Here is a 16,037-nt window from a genome sequence, read left to right as displayed (position 1 = left end):
ATAAAAATTAGCTCCTTTAAAGTGGTCTGTCTTTGACTAGTTTAGAACTCCTGAAATGAGGAAAAAAAAACATGACTAATGCAGGCAATAATTTTGAAGGCTGTGAAAACTGAGTGTTTTAATTGTCCAAAACTCTTTTCCTAATGATGGATTGGACTTTAAGAAAAATTAAATTTGTTTCTCCATCTCAAATCAATTTAGGACTTGGAAAAACATGAAGAATACATAAATACTCACTGAATAGAAACTGTTTTCCCACAAAGGTGTCTCTGCCAGGACTTGCAGGTCAAGGGCCCTGGAAGTGGGCTTTCAGTGCCTAGAAAGAGCAGTTGTACCAGGTATGCCTGTGGCTGGTGACATGCTGAAATTTCAGGGGCAGCAGAGGGAGAGCTTCCTGCTAATGAGCTCTGGATATACAGGCAGGGCTTTCCATGGAATAACTTTGCAACAGGGACAATTGAGCAGTTAATCAAGAATAGCAAACAAGGGCTCCATGGAAGCCCAGTTTACAGAGAGGACAAAATTGCCCTATTTTTCATGTGGCTATCTCTGTATTATGGTTGATTTTCTTTATCGCCCACTAACAGTCTTACTTGGAGAATGGTTATTAGTTTGGAATTTCTACAGTTAATCTGGTAGTTTAGAAGAAGCATTATCACAACCTCCCATAGGAAGCCCCTGTCTCTGTAATGGACAGGGTACTTTGCAGCAAGTGAGGACTTCTCTGAGAACCACCATCCCTTTTCCCAGTGAACTGGCTGGTGAGTGTCTCCTGGCCAGCTGGTCTTGCTGCCTGGAGCTGCTGATTCCCTTCCTGCCCTTCCTCCGGCCTGGCCACAACCAGAGCAGGTCACAGCTTTTCCTGTCCTGCTGCACCATGAGACCATGGAAACCCACAACTGCCAAGCTTTGCTGTAGAAAAAATGAAAAGTAGCAAGGGGAAGGATTAAGCTGCTGAAAGTCCTCTGGTTTTGCTGCATGAAGGCACAGGTCAGGCGTGTTCTGCTTTTGCAGATGTGGGAGGAACAGCCCTTCCTCTGCCAATGCTGTGGCAGCCCCCCTGTCCTCAGGGTTGCATGACCTTTTGCCAGCTTTTTTGTATTAATGCTGTAAGAACTTTTATTGCTAATAGACCCTGGGTGCTGAGCAGCTCATGTACAGACTATTATCTCCCTTTCAACTGGAAGCTGAGCTTTGTTGCTCTGCAAACCAGCACAGCAGCTGAGTGAACACAACATAATGTCCATGAATTATTGCAGGCAACGCCCATGTCCTCCCCAGTGGTGTGTGGCAGGGTCATCTGCTCTTCACTAGTCTGTTCTACCTGGGAAATCTCTTTCAGTGTCTGTTTTTGTCTGGTATTTTCACTTTAAATCCAGTGCAGTGGTGACACATTGGTTATTTGACCATAATTCAGTATATAAAACCAGCTGTAAGCAGGAACGTTGCTTTCTGCACGGCCTTGAGTGCTGAAGTAAAATTCACCTGACCTGAATGCTTGTTTCTCCAACAACACAAGCTCCAGGTCTTTTGGCTGAGACTTTCTGGGCATTTTGGAGCCCTGGTTCACTGGAGAGCAGCTTTAGTTCTGTAATCCCACAAATGCCTATGATGCGGCCAGATTTTGGCAGTGGTGGGATGAGCGTGCTCCAGCGTGCCCACGAGCAGCCCTGTGCTCCCACAGTCCTGATTGGAATGCCATGGAGCTCACCAGAACATCCTCTTGCTGCAGTGGGAGGCCAGAGGCATCACACCCTGGCTCTCGCTCCTTAGTTCCCTCTGGCATTACAGACTTGTTCCTTGCAGTAAATTTTCTAATGCCCTTGTTATTCTGCGTATAAAGGTCTTGAAAAAACCTTCTCTTATGAGTGATTTTGCATCACCTGATAATTCTCACCATTAGAAGTTTCTCAAACTGAGATTTTATTTACATTGCAAAGCAGGGGAAGCTGCAGTCCCTACCCTAGAAAACTGTCAGTCTAATAATTTTAATTTTGAAGCTCCTATAAAATCCATCTCCCACAGCCTCCTTCCAGCTACTGCTGTTCTAAACATCCCTGACTGGAAATTTTGCCCCCAGTTTCAGAAGCAACCAGCGAGGCTCAGGCATCTTTAACTCACACAGTGCCCCCTGGCTGGGGATTTCTGCTGCATCCTCACATTGTCACCATTGTCACACCAAGGGAGGCAGTGTCCTGCTTCCTCCATTAGTGCCTTGGGTGGATGAGTTGGGGATGGACCTAAGCAATGCAAGCATGTGCCTGCATTTTTCTGCCCTGATGTGGGTGATATTGATTGGTCCATTAATGTAAATGTCTTGGCTGTTGTGTGTTGCTTTCCTTGCTTGTTAATCAAAATCATGCAAAAGGAGGGGAAAGCAATTTTTAGGAAAAAAATGAAATACCATCAACAGTGGCTGATTACAGCCTGCTGGAATGTGATGGGACAGTCTACCACCCACCAGGCATGAGGATTCCTACAATAACAGGGGAAAAAAAATTATAATGCTTTATTTTGACAATTTTGGTCAACGTTTAGATGTTTTCTGTTGAAGCAGTGTCTTGATGGAAGATTTGCTTAAATCTATTTGTTTGGTTAAAAGAAAAAAAGCATCCCAGTGTTTTGTTTGCATCTGACATATTTCAGTCAATTGCAAATGGTTTTTTTGGATGTGCGAGTTTTTGTTTTGCTTAGAAAACAAACAAAAGGAAACAACTTTAATTTGTGGGCACCTTGAAGTTATTTCTGCTACTGCCATTTAGGGAGACCGCTCTGTAGCCAGCAGTGGATGCAAAACACCGAGACATAAACAAAACATCTGGGATGTGAATATTCCCACTGAACCAATTCACAGGCTGGAAATGAAGCTGGTGCTTAAGTGCCTCGGTGGATTGAGGCTTTAGCAGTTACAAATAGTACTAAGGAGAAAAAATCATCAATTAAAGATTTTCTAATGAATCAAAATATCAGCCACTCTGAGTTGAGAAGGGCAGAAGCTGAAAGGCAGACTAGAGAAGGTGTGAAATCTCCCTGCTCAGTGTTTCTGACTGTGTGGTAGCCACAGCTCTGCTCTGCTTGTATTTCTTGGTAAAACTGAAGAGAAGGGAAATACGTGAGACACTGCTGCTGATCCTGTTTGTTTCTGTTATACAAACAGTGGGGAGAATCCAGATATTTATTTATTTTCCATACACAGAATTTAAAGAAACCAAACAAACAAACCAAAAATGGATGACTGGAAAAAATTACTCTCCTTTAAATTGTTTTTACCTCAAACCTTGGGAATATTCATTGGTTTCGTGATACAGTTGATGGATTCTGCTATGCAGCCTGGCAGTGTCTGAGAACATAATGCATGTAGAGAAGGTGACTAACCCCTGACAACATCCCCACCAATGCCAAGTGGCCCATATGCTGTCATAAACACTCTTTATTCTTTTTTTTTTTTTTTCATGCTGATCATAAGAGCCCATTTTGGGTAGAAGATCACATTAGGCTCATTCATTACCTGCTGTGCTGGTCTGTGCGTCTGCAGTGCAGCATCTCTGCACTGAGCTTTGGGCTCATCCCTGTGTGTTTTCTGATATTCCAAATCGTCTGTCACGGGTATACACAGATCTTCTACTGTGTGTGTCCTGGAGCATTCTGCACCAGAGATAAAAATTATGCTTAAAGGTGGCTAAACTTCTGGGGAATATGGTTGTTGATAGCTGATGTTACGTTTTATATTTATATCGTCAAGAGAAAGTCCTGCAAATTGATACTTGTAGTAAAACTATCATTTCTTGTAGCAGAAAAGAAGGAAACTTACTGGCAGATGAACTGACTCTCTTCTTATGAATAAATTTAAAATCTAATGAGAACAACAGGGGTGAGACAGTAGTGAAATTTTACAGTATCCCTGCAAACTTTAATCTACGCTTTTATTTTTCTTGAATGTCTGTCCAAAAGCGAAATTTCAGGCCTAGGGCTACTGAAGACCATCTATAAAGTTGCTTTGTGATTTTGAGCAATACATCATACAAGCAGTGATGTTCAGATGATACATTGCACTAATACATCACAGGAGCACTTTCGCTCTTATGATATATTAGTATAATACACTATCAGAACACTATCACTGATATATTACTCAAAAACACAGTTTCTGACCCTCCAGATTCACCCTCATCTCTAGTCTGAATACACTGAAAGCTGTGGATAATGATAAGAATAAGAAATCACATATTTGGTTTCTCTAGGGTAAAGCTGCGGAAAAAAAATAGTGTGGTATTTGGAATATTTCATTAACTGAAACATCCTTGTGTTTTTATTCACTGAGCAAATGTTATTATGAATAGAAACTAACACAATATAGGCGTGTTTGAATTTTCTTACAAATAGCCTAAGCAAACATTTTTTGATTTCATATTTCATTATAGACTTAAGCCATATTTTGAGAATGTTCCATGAGGTGCAGGAGTTTCAGCTGATTTCTACCTCATCAAATTGAATCAGGTGCAAGCTATCTAAATTCTATGCAAACCATTTGGTGCTGTTTCTGATGCAGTCAGTATTTTAAAAAATATTTAGGCACCATCTAAAAAGATCTGAAGATGCATAAATGTGATCTATCACTGAGATTATTTGCTGCCTCTCCCCACTTAGGTTTTGGGTTTTCTTTTCCCTGAAGAATTATTCTCACTTGTTGTTTTTCTTTACTCAAGAGTGAAAGACAAAAGGAAAAAGAGAAAAGAATTCATTGCAATGTTGTTAGTAGCTGAACTTACTGCAGAAAAGTATTTTTCCCAGTAGAGTCTGGGTCTTGAGCACCTTGCATTATCCTTCCTTTATGGTATGAACAGAGTGTCAGAAAAAAAGAAAAAAAAAAAAAGGTAATAGTAATAACAGAACACTAAGGTGCCAAGTCATATATTTGTGTTCTATTGTTTGTTTTCCCCAGATCTCATCAGCACTTTTGACAAAAACACATCACTATTCACCTCCTTCCCAGACTGGGTAACCTAAATCTGCCTGTGCAGCTCAGTCCTCAGCTCTGCTATCCCGTGGGCAATGGCCCTGTGCCAGGAGAGGGACACACTTCAGGCCCTGCCAAACTGGGCTCATAATCCTTGTGCCTCACAGGTTTTGGGCCACCTGGCACTCTGTGCCTGCAGGTGTGTCCCCAGCATGATTCTTGTACCCCACAGGCTTCAATTTGTTGTATTTGGGCTACAGCCTCCAGGGAGGAAAGGAAGCATTAAAGCCTTTTTAACCTCGTGAGAGGCATTGTCCTCTTCTGCCAGCCCTTCTGCCCACATGCTGTCCGTGGTGTGGCAGCAGCTCCTCTGTCCCCAGACAGGGAGCCCTGAACCCAGGCTGCCCACACGAGCTCTCCACTGCATCCCATCTCCAGCACCTTCTTATTCCCATCTATTCCAAAGCCACAACACTCAGCTCCAAGGGACATTGTTATTTCAAAGCTGTGGCTAAATATGTCTCTGACTGACAACTATGAATAATTCCACAGAGCCCCTAAACTTCCAGGCATTTCACTCTGAAGCTCATATAATACACCAGGGCTGCTCTCTCATGTTTTTCATCTTTTATATTCTCCAAAGAGTTGAGATACAGTTATGGAGCAGGTTAATGTATTTTCCTCTGAATATAATGCTGTGGGAGCCTGTGCACAGTTACTTGTGTGTGTTGAGAATAATGCTGACAGTTCAGAAAAGAGAGTCATGAACTTGATAATCACCATTATTTTGTTTCACGTTTTCAGCATGTTCATGTCCATGTGCTGCCAAGGAGGGCTGGAGACTTCAGCAGGAATGATGATGTCTATGAGGAGGTAAGAGTTGCACTCCGTTTCTTCTTCAGAGCTGGTTTTACTTTTAGTAAATTGCTTTAATGGTTCCAGCCCTCCCATGGGTGGAGGGATGGGATCTCTGCATTTTTATTTCTTGCAAAGATCCTGTGACAGCACCAAGATCTATACTGGGATTTCCTTGTGAGCTCCCTCTCTGAGAGAGGACACAGTTGAAATGTTGGTACTTCAGTCTGTCACTGCACACAGGGTGCATCTCTACAAATAATTGTGTTCTCTTATTTTGAGGGCACAGGCAAAAAGGTGACCGCATGGTCAGCCTGGCATGCAGGGAGGGTGTCCTGTGCCGGCTGCTCGCCTGGGGTGCCAAACCTCCCCCTTCCAACCAGAGAAAACACAGGCAGCTTGTTACAGCTCAATCACAAATTGCCTTCTGGCCTCATTTTTGTAGGGCTCTGCTCAGCTCTGGACAAATCACATTGTAGCCCCAAAGTTGGAAATTAAAGAGCAACTCTGCATATAGATGGAATATCTGCATGTGTACAGATTGTGCAGCAGAGCTCAGCTCATGAGCTGTTCCAGTGTGACTGAATCACTGGCTTTTGTTTAAATGAACAATTGTACTGGCATTAACAAAAAGTTTTTCCCCAGTTTGACAGCTGTCATAATGATTCTATGAAAAAATCTCACTATTGTTAATTTTACATCTTGTTCTTTGTGGGTTTGGTAGGATCCTCTATCTGAAATATGACATCTCCTTCTCTTTCTGAAAGTAATTAATATAAACTTGTTCATTGCTACTGCAACACCATCTGCTTGAAAGAGACATCGTGACATTTTCTGCTTTTGTATTTTTTCCTTTGTGATATCTACATGATGACAAGTCCCCACTCACAAAAAAAAAATGGTGGAGTGTTTTAAAGTTTTTCAATTACTTAAATATGCAAAAATGGGGAAGAAAGCATATTACTGACAAGTTATATGAAGTGTAGTGCCTGAAAGCTCCACTAGTAAGGATAAAACCTTAATGAGACTGCTGAGCAAAGAGATCCAATGGAAGTAAATGATGGCAATCTTTGCTGGTGTGGTGGTTAAAAGCAACTGAATAAGACAAAAGTTAACACCAAAAGGGTTGTCAGGCACTGGAAGAGGCTGTTCAGGGCAGTGGTGGAGTCACCATCCCTGGAGGTATTTAAAAGATGTGTAGATGGGGCTCTCAGGGGTGTGTGCTACTGGTGGGCTTGGCAGTGCTGGGTTGATGGTTGGATTCAGTGATCTTACAGGTGTTTTCCACCTAAATGATTGTATGGTTCTATGATCTTTTCCTTTTCACACGTCTTAAGGGGTTTCAGATGCTGCATCAACCCATCAAATCTCTTTCCGTTTCTGTCATATTTACAATGCCATTTACTTCTTCTTTAGCACGATTATTTCTCCCTTGCTATAGCTAAACAGAAACAGGCTAAAACTCTAATGAACTAGGCTGTATATTTAGTGTTGTCAGATGCAAAAGGGTAGCAAATTGGAGAATTTCTTTTTTATTTTGTCATTTCCAATTACAGCAATTGTAGGTGTTGCTTTTAGCAAACAGGAAGCATAAATATTTAGACATAGATGTGATAATGTATCTTTTAGCAGAATAATGTACAGCCTCAGAGTCTAACTAGCTGTTCTTGAGCACCACAGAGCTAACATGCTTTTGTACAGACTGTAGCTGAAGAAAGATTTTTTTTTTTTTTTTGGATGCCAGGGAAATAAAAACACATTTGCTGCTATAAAAAGTTTGGTGCCGAATTCTATCACTGTCTGGATTGAGGATGGAGGGAGTTAAGAAATTTGCTATCACAGGTGAATAAAGCTATTTTGAAAAATGAAAAAGGGACAAATTATTGAAAATACAGCTGACTTTGGAAATAATTTGGAGCTTATGTCAGTACAGCAAAAACATTTTGATATGATGCATCTCTGTGTGATGTCAGCAAGTCATCTCCTTTTGACAATATGATGCTTTAAAAGATTTAGGAAGATATGTAGATCATGGTGGGGCAACAGGCTGGAAATCAACAAGGGATAAAGTACCATTAGGTGAGATGTGGGTGCTGGAAAGAGCTTTAAATCTATTTTTCATGAAATTTGTACTTTAAAAATCCAAAACCTGTTCGTAAAAGACACTTCATTTCCATGTATTTGAGTGATAGATGGAGTTGTAGTTTAGGCAGCAAAGACCACCTTCCAAAATCATCCCAACAGCCTTTTCCTTGTAAAATGTGACATGGAGGCTGATCAGCCTCCCTCAAACAGTCTGTGCAATTGTAAAGCACACCGAGGAGAAATTGTGCATATTGCAGTGCCTGGTTTAGCTACCACAGCTAAAGGTTTAACTGCAACTGGGAGCAGTTTCCACAGGCTCCAGGTCTCAGCTCTGGCTCAACATGTCTTTTGCAAACCCCTTCCTATCTGTAAGTGCCTCTGAGCTCTCCAAGCTCTGCAGTTGTCATCTGTATATGCTCAGCAGATTGCTGATAAATCCCACTGCTCTTAGTGTCTGACAGTGAAAGGAATGCCCAGATGCTGAGACATCACTCCTCTTAGGAGACTTCTAGAATTGAGACAACTAGAAAGTGCTTGCAGTCTCTCACTGTGTGCTTAATTTTTCCCATTCAGTTTTGGAGTGACCACTCATCTGATGGAAAAGGCAGAAGAAAGCATATCAGGTTGTTCCCTGCTTAGTCTGTTTACTGGGCTCTGAGATCTTCAGGCTTTTGGCTCTGAAGCTCTGACACAGCCCTGTCTAAAGCAGTTCTTAAGTGTAAAGAGTATAATTAAAGGTAAGGTGTTTCTTAGCACTTGTATTTTAATCAGCTATCTGAAGGTCTGCTGATATCTTGATATATTTTTAGAACTGTGTTAGTGGAAAATTAATTGTAGAAGGACTAAAACAGGGTCTGACACTTATTTCACAGCACCTTCTCTAAGGTATTCCTTGGTAGAATGTGTCACTTAATATTTTAGGATTTTTTTACCTCAGTGCATATGAAAGAAGTCACTGTGTGATTTTTCCAAGATACAAAGAGAATCACTAATAGTAAAAAACCATCTGCATTTAATATTTTATGTGTATTTCCTTTGCATCTTTGCAGGGCTATTTCTTGGAAGGGTATTTCCTGGGAAGTGTTAGTTATCCACTCTCTGGGCTCACTGTAGTGGAAAGCTAAAGCTATAGTTTATCGGTTATTACATTTCTCTGCAATTATTTGAAGCCTAATCCTGCAAGTGTACGCCTGCCAAAGTTAAATTGGTCTTGGATTTTTTATAGGATCAGGCCCTTCATCTTTTACTATTGCTAGATTACTTTTCTCATCTTCATCTTGAGTAGTTCTTATTCATTGATTCTTTTTTTCTTGGACAGCAGAACAATAGCAGCTAAATATTAGGAAAACCTTCCATTAGAACAACTCTTTATACCTCTGTATTTTCTGTTTGGTTTGAAAGAGATTATATTTCACATTAATTAATCAAGGAACTTAAAAGCCTCTTATGAAGTAGTTGCTTGCTTCGAAGTAGAAGAGTTCTTTGCTATTATAAGGGCATGTCACAGTGACTGATAAGAATTTGGTATGAAAGAACATCTTTACTGTAGAACAGCCCCATGTTACAGTCAACACAAGTACTGCAGTTGTTGGAGGTCATCGTGTCCAAGACGTTCAAGAACATTATCCTGAAAAGTCTTGGCACTTCAGGCATTTGTGGGCAGACCTCATTCAGTGGGTGTTTGAAAAGTCCATAGCACAGCCTGTCCCTGGTCTCCACTGAGTGGTTAGCCATTACTGCAATATAAATAACATTCATCATCCTTTAGGCTGGCAGGTAATAGCTGTACTGGGCCAGAAACAATGGGCATCTCTCAGAAAGGAAGACTCAATCAAAACTCTGCACTCCTGTTATGAGTGCTGACCTCAATAAGTTAATTTTGAGGCTGACAGACTCGGATGGGCAAGGGCATCCTGGCCTCTCAGTGAAACCCTGACCATCCCTGGCATGCTGCAGTGAGTTTTGTGATGCACAGCCCTGTTCCTCCCCAGATTCTGTGTTTCACTTGATGCCTGCAGCCTCCTGTAACAGGTGCAGCTGCCACAGCAATGCACATCCAGGGCTGCGCACACAGGGCACAGAGTGCCCAGCCCCTCTCCAGCCTTGCTCTCGTGCCCTCCTCGTCTCACTGCCTGTCTGCAGCTCCCAGCCTAGACTGGAGAGCACTGGAAAGGGGGAAAGTGTGAAAGAGGGAGGTTAACCCAAACTCCTGTGTCTCCGTCCTCCTCTGCCTGCCAGATCTGCATCATGGATCTCTTCTAGTGAACCTGAGTGAAACTTCCTACTGTGAGTTCTTCAGTAATTTATGAAATTTTGTAAAAAGCCAGCAAAAGAATCTGCTTCATGCTATCCTCCTTCCCCTCTGGCATTCAGGCAGGCAGTGAGAGACTCACTTAGGAAAAGATACTTTGACTTAGTGATCTCATTCAGCACGTTATGCTAAATCATTTCAGCAAGAATACCTATTAGTAATCATTTCCAGTTCTAGGAAGGATGAAAGAGGCATTTTGGCATATGAGTCAAGAACCTGCTGGGCTGTTTCTTCAGGCTGGCAAAACAGGGGAACTGTGGTGAATTCAGAAGTTTAGTCAAACAAGCCTGAAGTTTAATTCTTCCTGAATGGCTTTGACTGTGACATGCCATCACTCTGAGCTGCAGACAGCATCCTGCCTGCTGCTGGGCACTGAGCCTGGCACAGGTGTGGAAACCTGCACAGCTGCACTGAGCTGCTTTAAGGGCTTGAAGGTAAGGTATGAAGCAAAAAGCTAAATAAGCCCTCATCCAGGTCCTGCGAGACAAAATGGAAAGATGCCCAACAGCTCCTGTGAGCATCAGATTGAACTATTCATGAAAATTAATGGCATGCAGAGCTAATAGGCTGTTCCTTGGCCTCGGAATGATATTGTACCTTCTGGGAACATATTGTAGCCTGCTGGGAGATCAGTCTGCTGTGTCTGAACTCCCTTGGGGCCAGACCCTGCTCTCTCTGAACCCTGCATGGTTAAACCCATGGAAAAGGACAGAAGCAGCGCAGAACCTAAGTAGTTTTGTGGGGTGATCTTTTAAAGCTCTGGTTTTCCCAGGTACAAGTTTATTTCCTAATGTCCTGATGTAGCAGCAAATAAATTATTTCTAGTAGGCTTCAGATTTTACCCTGGTCTTGCCAATGCTGCTTTTTCTGACTGCAAGTATCAGAGGAGGTTCTCCTAGCCAAGGAGCATGAGCCTTTCCCAGTTGATTCCTGAGTCTTGTGTTATTTTAATACTCCAGCAGGGCAGGGCAGATGAACTGTGTGTGAATATTTCCAGCTGGGAGTATTGCAATAGAACCTAGAACTGTGCCAATAATTATGGTTTTGATCTTGTAGCTGGATGGACAAAAAAATCATTTTTTGTTAACCTGAAACTATGTTTTTTGCCATCAAATGAATTTCCTTTTTGTTTTAAGCAGGATAATTTATTTTCTGGACCATAATATTTTGCCTGATTAGGATTGGAAATCCCTTGGATAATGTTGGCATGCCCTGCAAATCTATTCCATGTCCTCAACCTACATGAGGCAAAATTGACAAATTTGTCAGTAGGGCCCAGTATCAATACTGGGAGACATCCTATGGTCACATTTATCTTCCTAGGTGAAAACCCCACTGTTTTTGGTATTTTGTGCTCTTTCCAACCCTGTCAGGTATTTCTTAATTTGACACCTGACATCTCTGAGACCTTCCTCTATGCTGTCTGTGTTGCTGCACTTACTTTAAGATAGCAGTATATCATAATCTGATCTGATTAAGAGCCATTTCATCCATTGTGATATCTTCCATAGGCTCTAGAGAAATGGAAACAGCTCAGCTGTTTCTTTGCTCAGCAAAGAAAGGAATTAGAAGTGGTTGAAGGTTTGCCACTAAGGCAGCCATCCCTCATGATCACACACGTGCCCTTTACACCTAGGCTTTGTCTGGAAGGAAATGTACATTTGGCATTTTACATAGCATGGATCAGCCTCATTGCCCTCTACTCTGGCTGTCTCTCTGCATTCCATCACTGCTCTTGATGCTTCTTGCCCTTTCCTGCCTCAGGGATTTTACAATTATTGTCCTCCCAGGTTAAAAGATATTGGCTGCCAGGAACCACTTACATTTCATCTATAATATAGCAGATGCAAATTTTTGTGACCATTGCAAAGGATCTCTTGGCTCCTTGTGTAGGATGTTTATTGGGTTTAGCTCATGGAGTATCTGCTCTTCTGTGTCCTTGATGGTATTTCATTGGCAAGCGACTTTGTGACAAAAAACCTCCAACCAAGGACAACTTGCTGGTAAGAAGATTAAAGTGAACATGGTCTCTGAGGCCTGTTCATGCTGTCAGTGCTTAGACTTGCTCAGGGGCTTCTGTGTATTCCCAGCCCTGAGGTAAAATTGTCTTCAGATCTCTGCTTATCCTTTGAGGCAGTGTAGGTTGAACTCATTCTGGTGGGGAGAACATGCCCCATTGGTATCCTAGGTATTCACCTTTTTGGAGTTGATGATATGGAAAGCAAACAAACCTATCAGGGAAGCTGTGATTTTCTAGAGAGATTTTTCTTTGCCAAATAAAAGTGCTGCCTTAAACTTCAAATGAAATCCTCCCCTGTTCCCTTTAAGGCTCAGGATATTGAAGCAGGTAGTTGGTAAGCACAAACCAAATCACACCGAAATCCAGTGCAGACCTGGCAAGGGATTAAGGCCAGAAGAGAAGAGAAGAGAAGAGAAGCTGATGATAAAATGAGGATAGAATGAGAATGGATATTATCTTTTGTTGCAGTGTTTTTGCCAGGAAAGCAATGCAAAGCAACCACAGACCTGTTGCCATCCTGGGGGCAAAGAAAGTGTTATTTCAGTTTCAGAAAGGAAATTTTAATAATACATTGCAGCAGAGTGAGAATTTAGTTTAACAGAGTGTTAGCATAATTGTGCACAATTTGGTTTTATTTAAATACATTAAGCACCATTGTTTCTTTTCCATGTTAAGGATTGACTTTGGTGCTAGGTTGCAGCAGTTTTCCTTAATTGCTTTAATCCTTAGCCTTAAGAAAATTAATACTTTAAATTTACACTTGTTAAGTACGCTGCTAATGAAGAACAGGCTTTAGCAATCTTTGGTGGGCCCAAACTATATGCAAAAAAAAAAAAAAAGGGAAAGCAAAGAGAAAAAAAAGAGAGCGGGAGAAGCTAATCAGCAACCATTCTGTTAATGCTTATTTTAATCATCTTGCCTGCCCTTGCTGGCAGACAGAGCCATTTGGCTGCAGAGGCAGGAGGCAGCGATCGCCTCAAATGGCACTGATGTTGAGAATTGGGCCCAGGAGGACAATCTGACTTGTCAGTTTATATAGACATAAAGCTTCATTGTTGTGCACAGACACAACTAGCTTTTTAAAAGCCTATTTCCCTCCTGATGATGTGAGAATCTGCTCCCCTCTCTCCTACTGTTCTCCAGCCCTCAAATTTATTAGATATTGTTTGTAGCCCTGCTCAGTGTTTCTGTGGTGCCGTAGGGGCAGGTGGGGACCAGCAGTGCCATGAGCAGACCACAGTGACCAAATGCCCAGCTTTGAAGCACAGGTACCTGTGGGGGCTGGGGGAGTAAAGAACTGTGACTGCACACTGGGTGATGTCTCCTCAGAGAGTTTTAACATACTGATATCCCCGATGGAATATTCTCTGTGGAATTAAGTGTGTGTTTTAAAACACACAGGATGCTCAGGAGAGAGGAGCTAACAGCATTTCCTTGGGGGCCAGAAATGAAACATCTCCAAAATTCAATTAATTACCAGAGACGTATGATCTGTTTTCAAAAACAGCTCATGCTGCTATTTTGCATGTGCAGGAAACTTTTATCTTCTTGACAACTAAGAGTTGCAGTTAGCAAAGTGAGCTTACAACTTCTTCTGGCTGCCTGTGCCTCCCTGTGCTGCAAGGAGCCCCTGGAAGGGTTTCAAGTACCACAGTGCAGCATTTTTCCCATTTCAGCATTTGTGCCCTGCAAATTGGAGAATGTGACAACTGTGCCCACATCAAGCAGTGGCATTTACTACTCCAAGGAAAAGAAAGCTTCAAAATCCTGCTTGGCTGAGTTACAATCCAATTATAGCTATCCAAGCACAGGTATTCCAAAAAAACAGAGAAACAGGGAAGTAAGGTAGCCTTTGTCTCACTTTGCCCAGATAGCTGGAGCATTGTGTATGAGGTTGCCAAAGAATCCCCTCCTGCATTTAATTGCAGAAATTGATCATAGGTTTGTGGTAAACACACAAGCAAATCCAGCTAAACATTTATCCAGCTAAACTCCCTTTTGCCATGTAAATTACTTCAGTGTACTGGTATCTTGCTTCTAGGGATTGTAATCTCTGTGGAAGTGGGAAGGTATTGCAATAAATAGAGTTTTAATGGAAGGCCTGTTTTAGAATTTCTCTTTTCTTTGAACAATGACCTTTTTCTTTCTTATTTTGAAAGGAAAAATCTATTCCTATTCATTACTTGAGTGTCTTTGAAGGGGCAAATGCACACAACTGCAAGGCCATGTACAGCATGGGCTCTATGCAGGGTTCTCTTCAGCTGAAGCATGATTGGGAGCAGTAATTGAGATTAGCTCCCTAGGAGAGGGGCCTCTGCTCTCTTCCTGGCTTTTTTCTCAGTAAAATAATTGCATTTAATGCATTTATGAGTAGACTATAAGTGCTAACATACGTTCTTCCCATACCCCTGCCATTTCCGTGGCAGGCTTACTGAAGAAATAACAATACATAAAGCTGCATAAACACAAGGTCTTCAGTGTCTGCTGCTATTGGAACTTTCAGATTTTCTATTTTAAGATAATTTCATTTCACACTTTCACATCTGAAGAGCCTGTTTTTGAAGACCTCAGAATATATTTTTAAATGTATATAAATGAAGTTTTCTCCTGCCTCTTTGAGTACATTAAGTAACAGTACTTGCAGGTTTGATGCAGAGAGGTGAAGGGACCTTGTGAAGTTCTGGAGTGAGTCAGGGCAAAACTGGTGAGTGCAGATACATCCATGAATCCCTGAACAAGCAAAAGGTGGATTGATCACCCATCTTACAGTTACATGGAGTAATACAACATATGAAGCCCTTACTTCCCTGTAGGAATGTGTGGTGCGAAGACAGCTGGTAGATATTCCAGGATTCCAGGATGTGCTCCCCAGCATTGAGCAACATTGAAAACTGGAATGACTCTGAAGAACTTTGCTTCCATTTTTGGGTTTATTTTTTGTTTTGTTTTGTTTTTGATTTTGTTGGGGTTTTTTCCCCTGAAGAATAATACTACTGGCATTTAAAAATTCAGATTGTCATCTGGTAGTGCCCTGGCTTCATTCAACCAAGGCCTTTCGAGCAGCAGCAATTGCTGCTCTCAGAAGGTGAACACCTCAGGTATTTTAACAAGAGGTGACATGTTCACTCAACTGTAGAAAAGGGCGTCTATCTTCACTGGTATGGTGTCTCCTGGGACACCAGGAGGGAAAAGCTTAGGGAAAAAATTAGAAGAACGAACATATATATGAAATGTTTTTGTCTCCAGAAAGGCAGATTCAGGGAGTCCTTTGCCATAAGTGGATTATCAGGTGGTTTTCTAAAAACAGATAAGAAAAACAGCCACTGACTTTCAACAAGAGTCAGATGTCTAAATGCCTTAAAGACTTTGGAAAAGCCAGCCCTTTATCCTCTATATCAGGTTGCAATGGCAATATTGACACTCAGTAGGATGTTATTGGCATGTGATTTTCTCTTTTCATCTTGCACAAGGGCATGAGGCAGAATTGCCCTCTGTTGCTGTGTGAGCAGAGGAGTTGTGGATTGATGTATCAGCACTTCGTGTTTCTGGGTTGTTCTCGGGAACATGTGCAGAAGGGAAATAACAGTAGAACAAGGACACTTCCCAGGTTAGATAAGGTGCTCCACTGACATCCTTTACTTTGTTTTTAAGAGTGATAAGCATAATGAAGCTGAGAACAATCTGGTGTTTTTCCACCACTTTTAGCAACCTCTTGTCATTTTAAGCTGCTGATGTTTCTTCTCAGGTGCTACCTGGTGATCCTTTTAACATGTTTATTACTGTTGCTTCTTCTCAAGAAATAAATTTGC

At 41.7% G+C, this 16,037-nt stretch overlaps 1 protein-coding gene across 1 annotated transcript in view; it reads left to right on the top strand.

The window, feature by feature from the left end:
• The window catches only part of FHIT (fragile histidine triad diadenosine triphosphatase), a 535,025-nt gene that overhangs the window by 444,950 nt on the left and 74,038 nt on the right, over positions 1 to 16,037 (top strand). Inside the window, exon 5 of the mRNA XM_068202109.1 lies at positions 5,762 to 5,830. Within this exon, the coding sequence (XP_068058210.1) occupies positions 5,762 to 5,830 (69 nt within the window). The remainder of the gene's footprint in view (positions 1 to 5,761; positions 5,831 to 16,037) is intronic.

The sequence above is a fragment of the Anomalospiza imberbis genome, chromosome 11 (assembly GCF_031753505.1).
Source record: "Anomalospiza imberbis isolate Cuckoo-Finch-1a 21T00152 chromosome 11, ASM3175350v1, whole genome shotgun sequence".
In the NCBI taxonomy this organism is placed as follows: Eukaryota; Metazoa; Chordata; class Aves; order Passeriformes; family Viduidae; genus Anomalospiza; species Anomalospiza imberbis.
The sequence above is the reverse complement of the archived record's forward strand: the minus strand, read 5'-3'. Positions and strand labels throughout refer to the sequence as shown.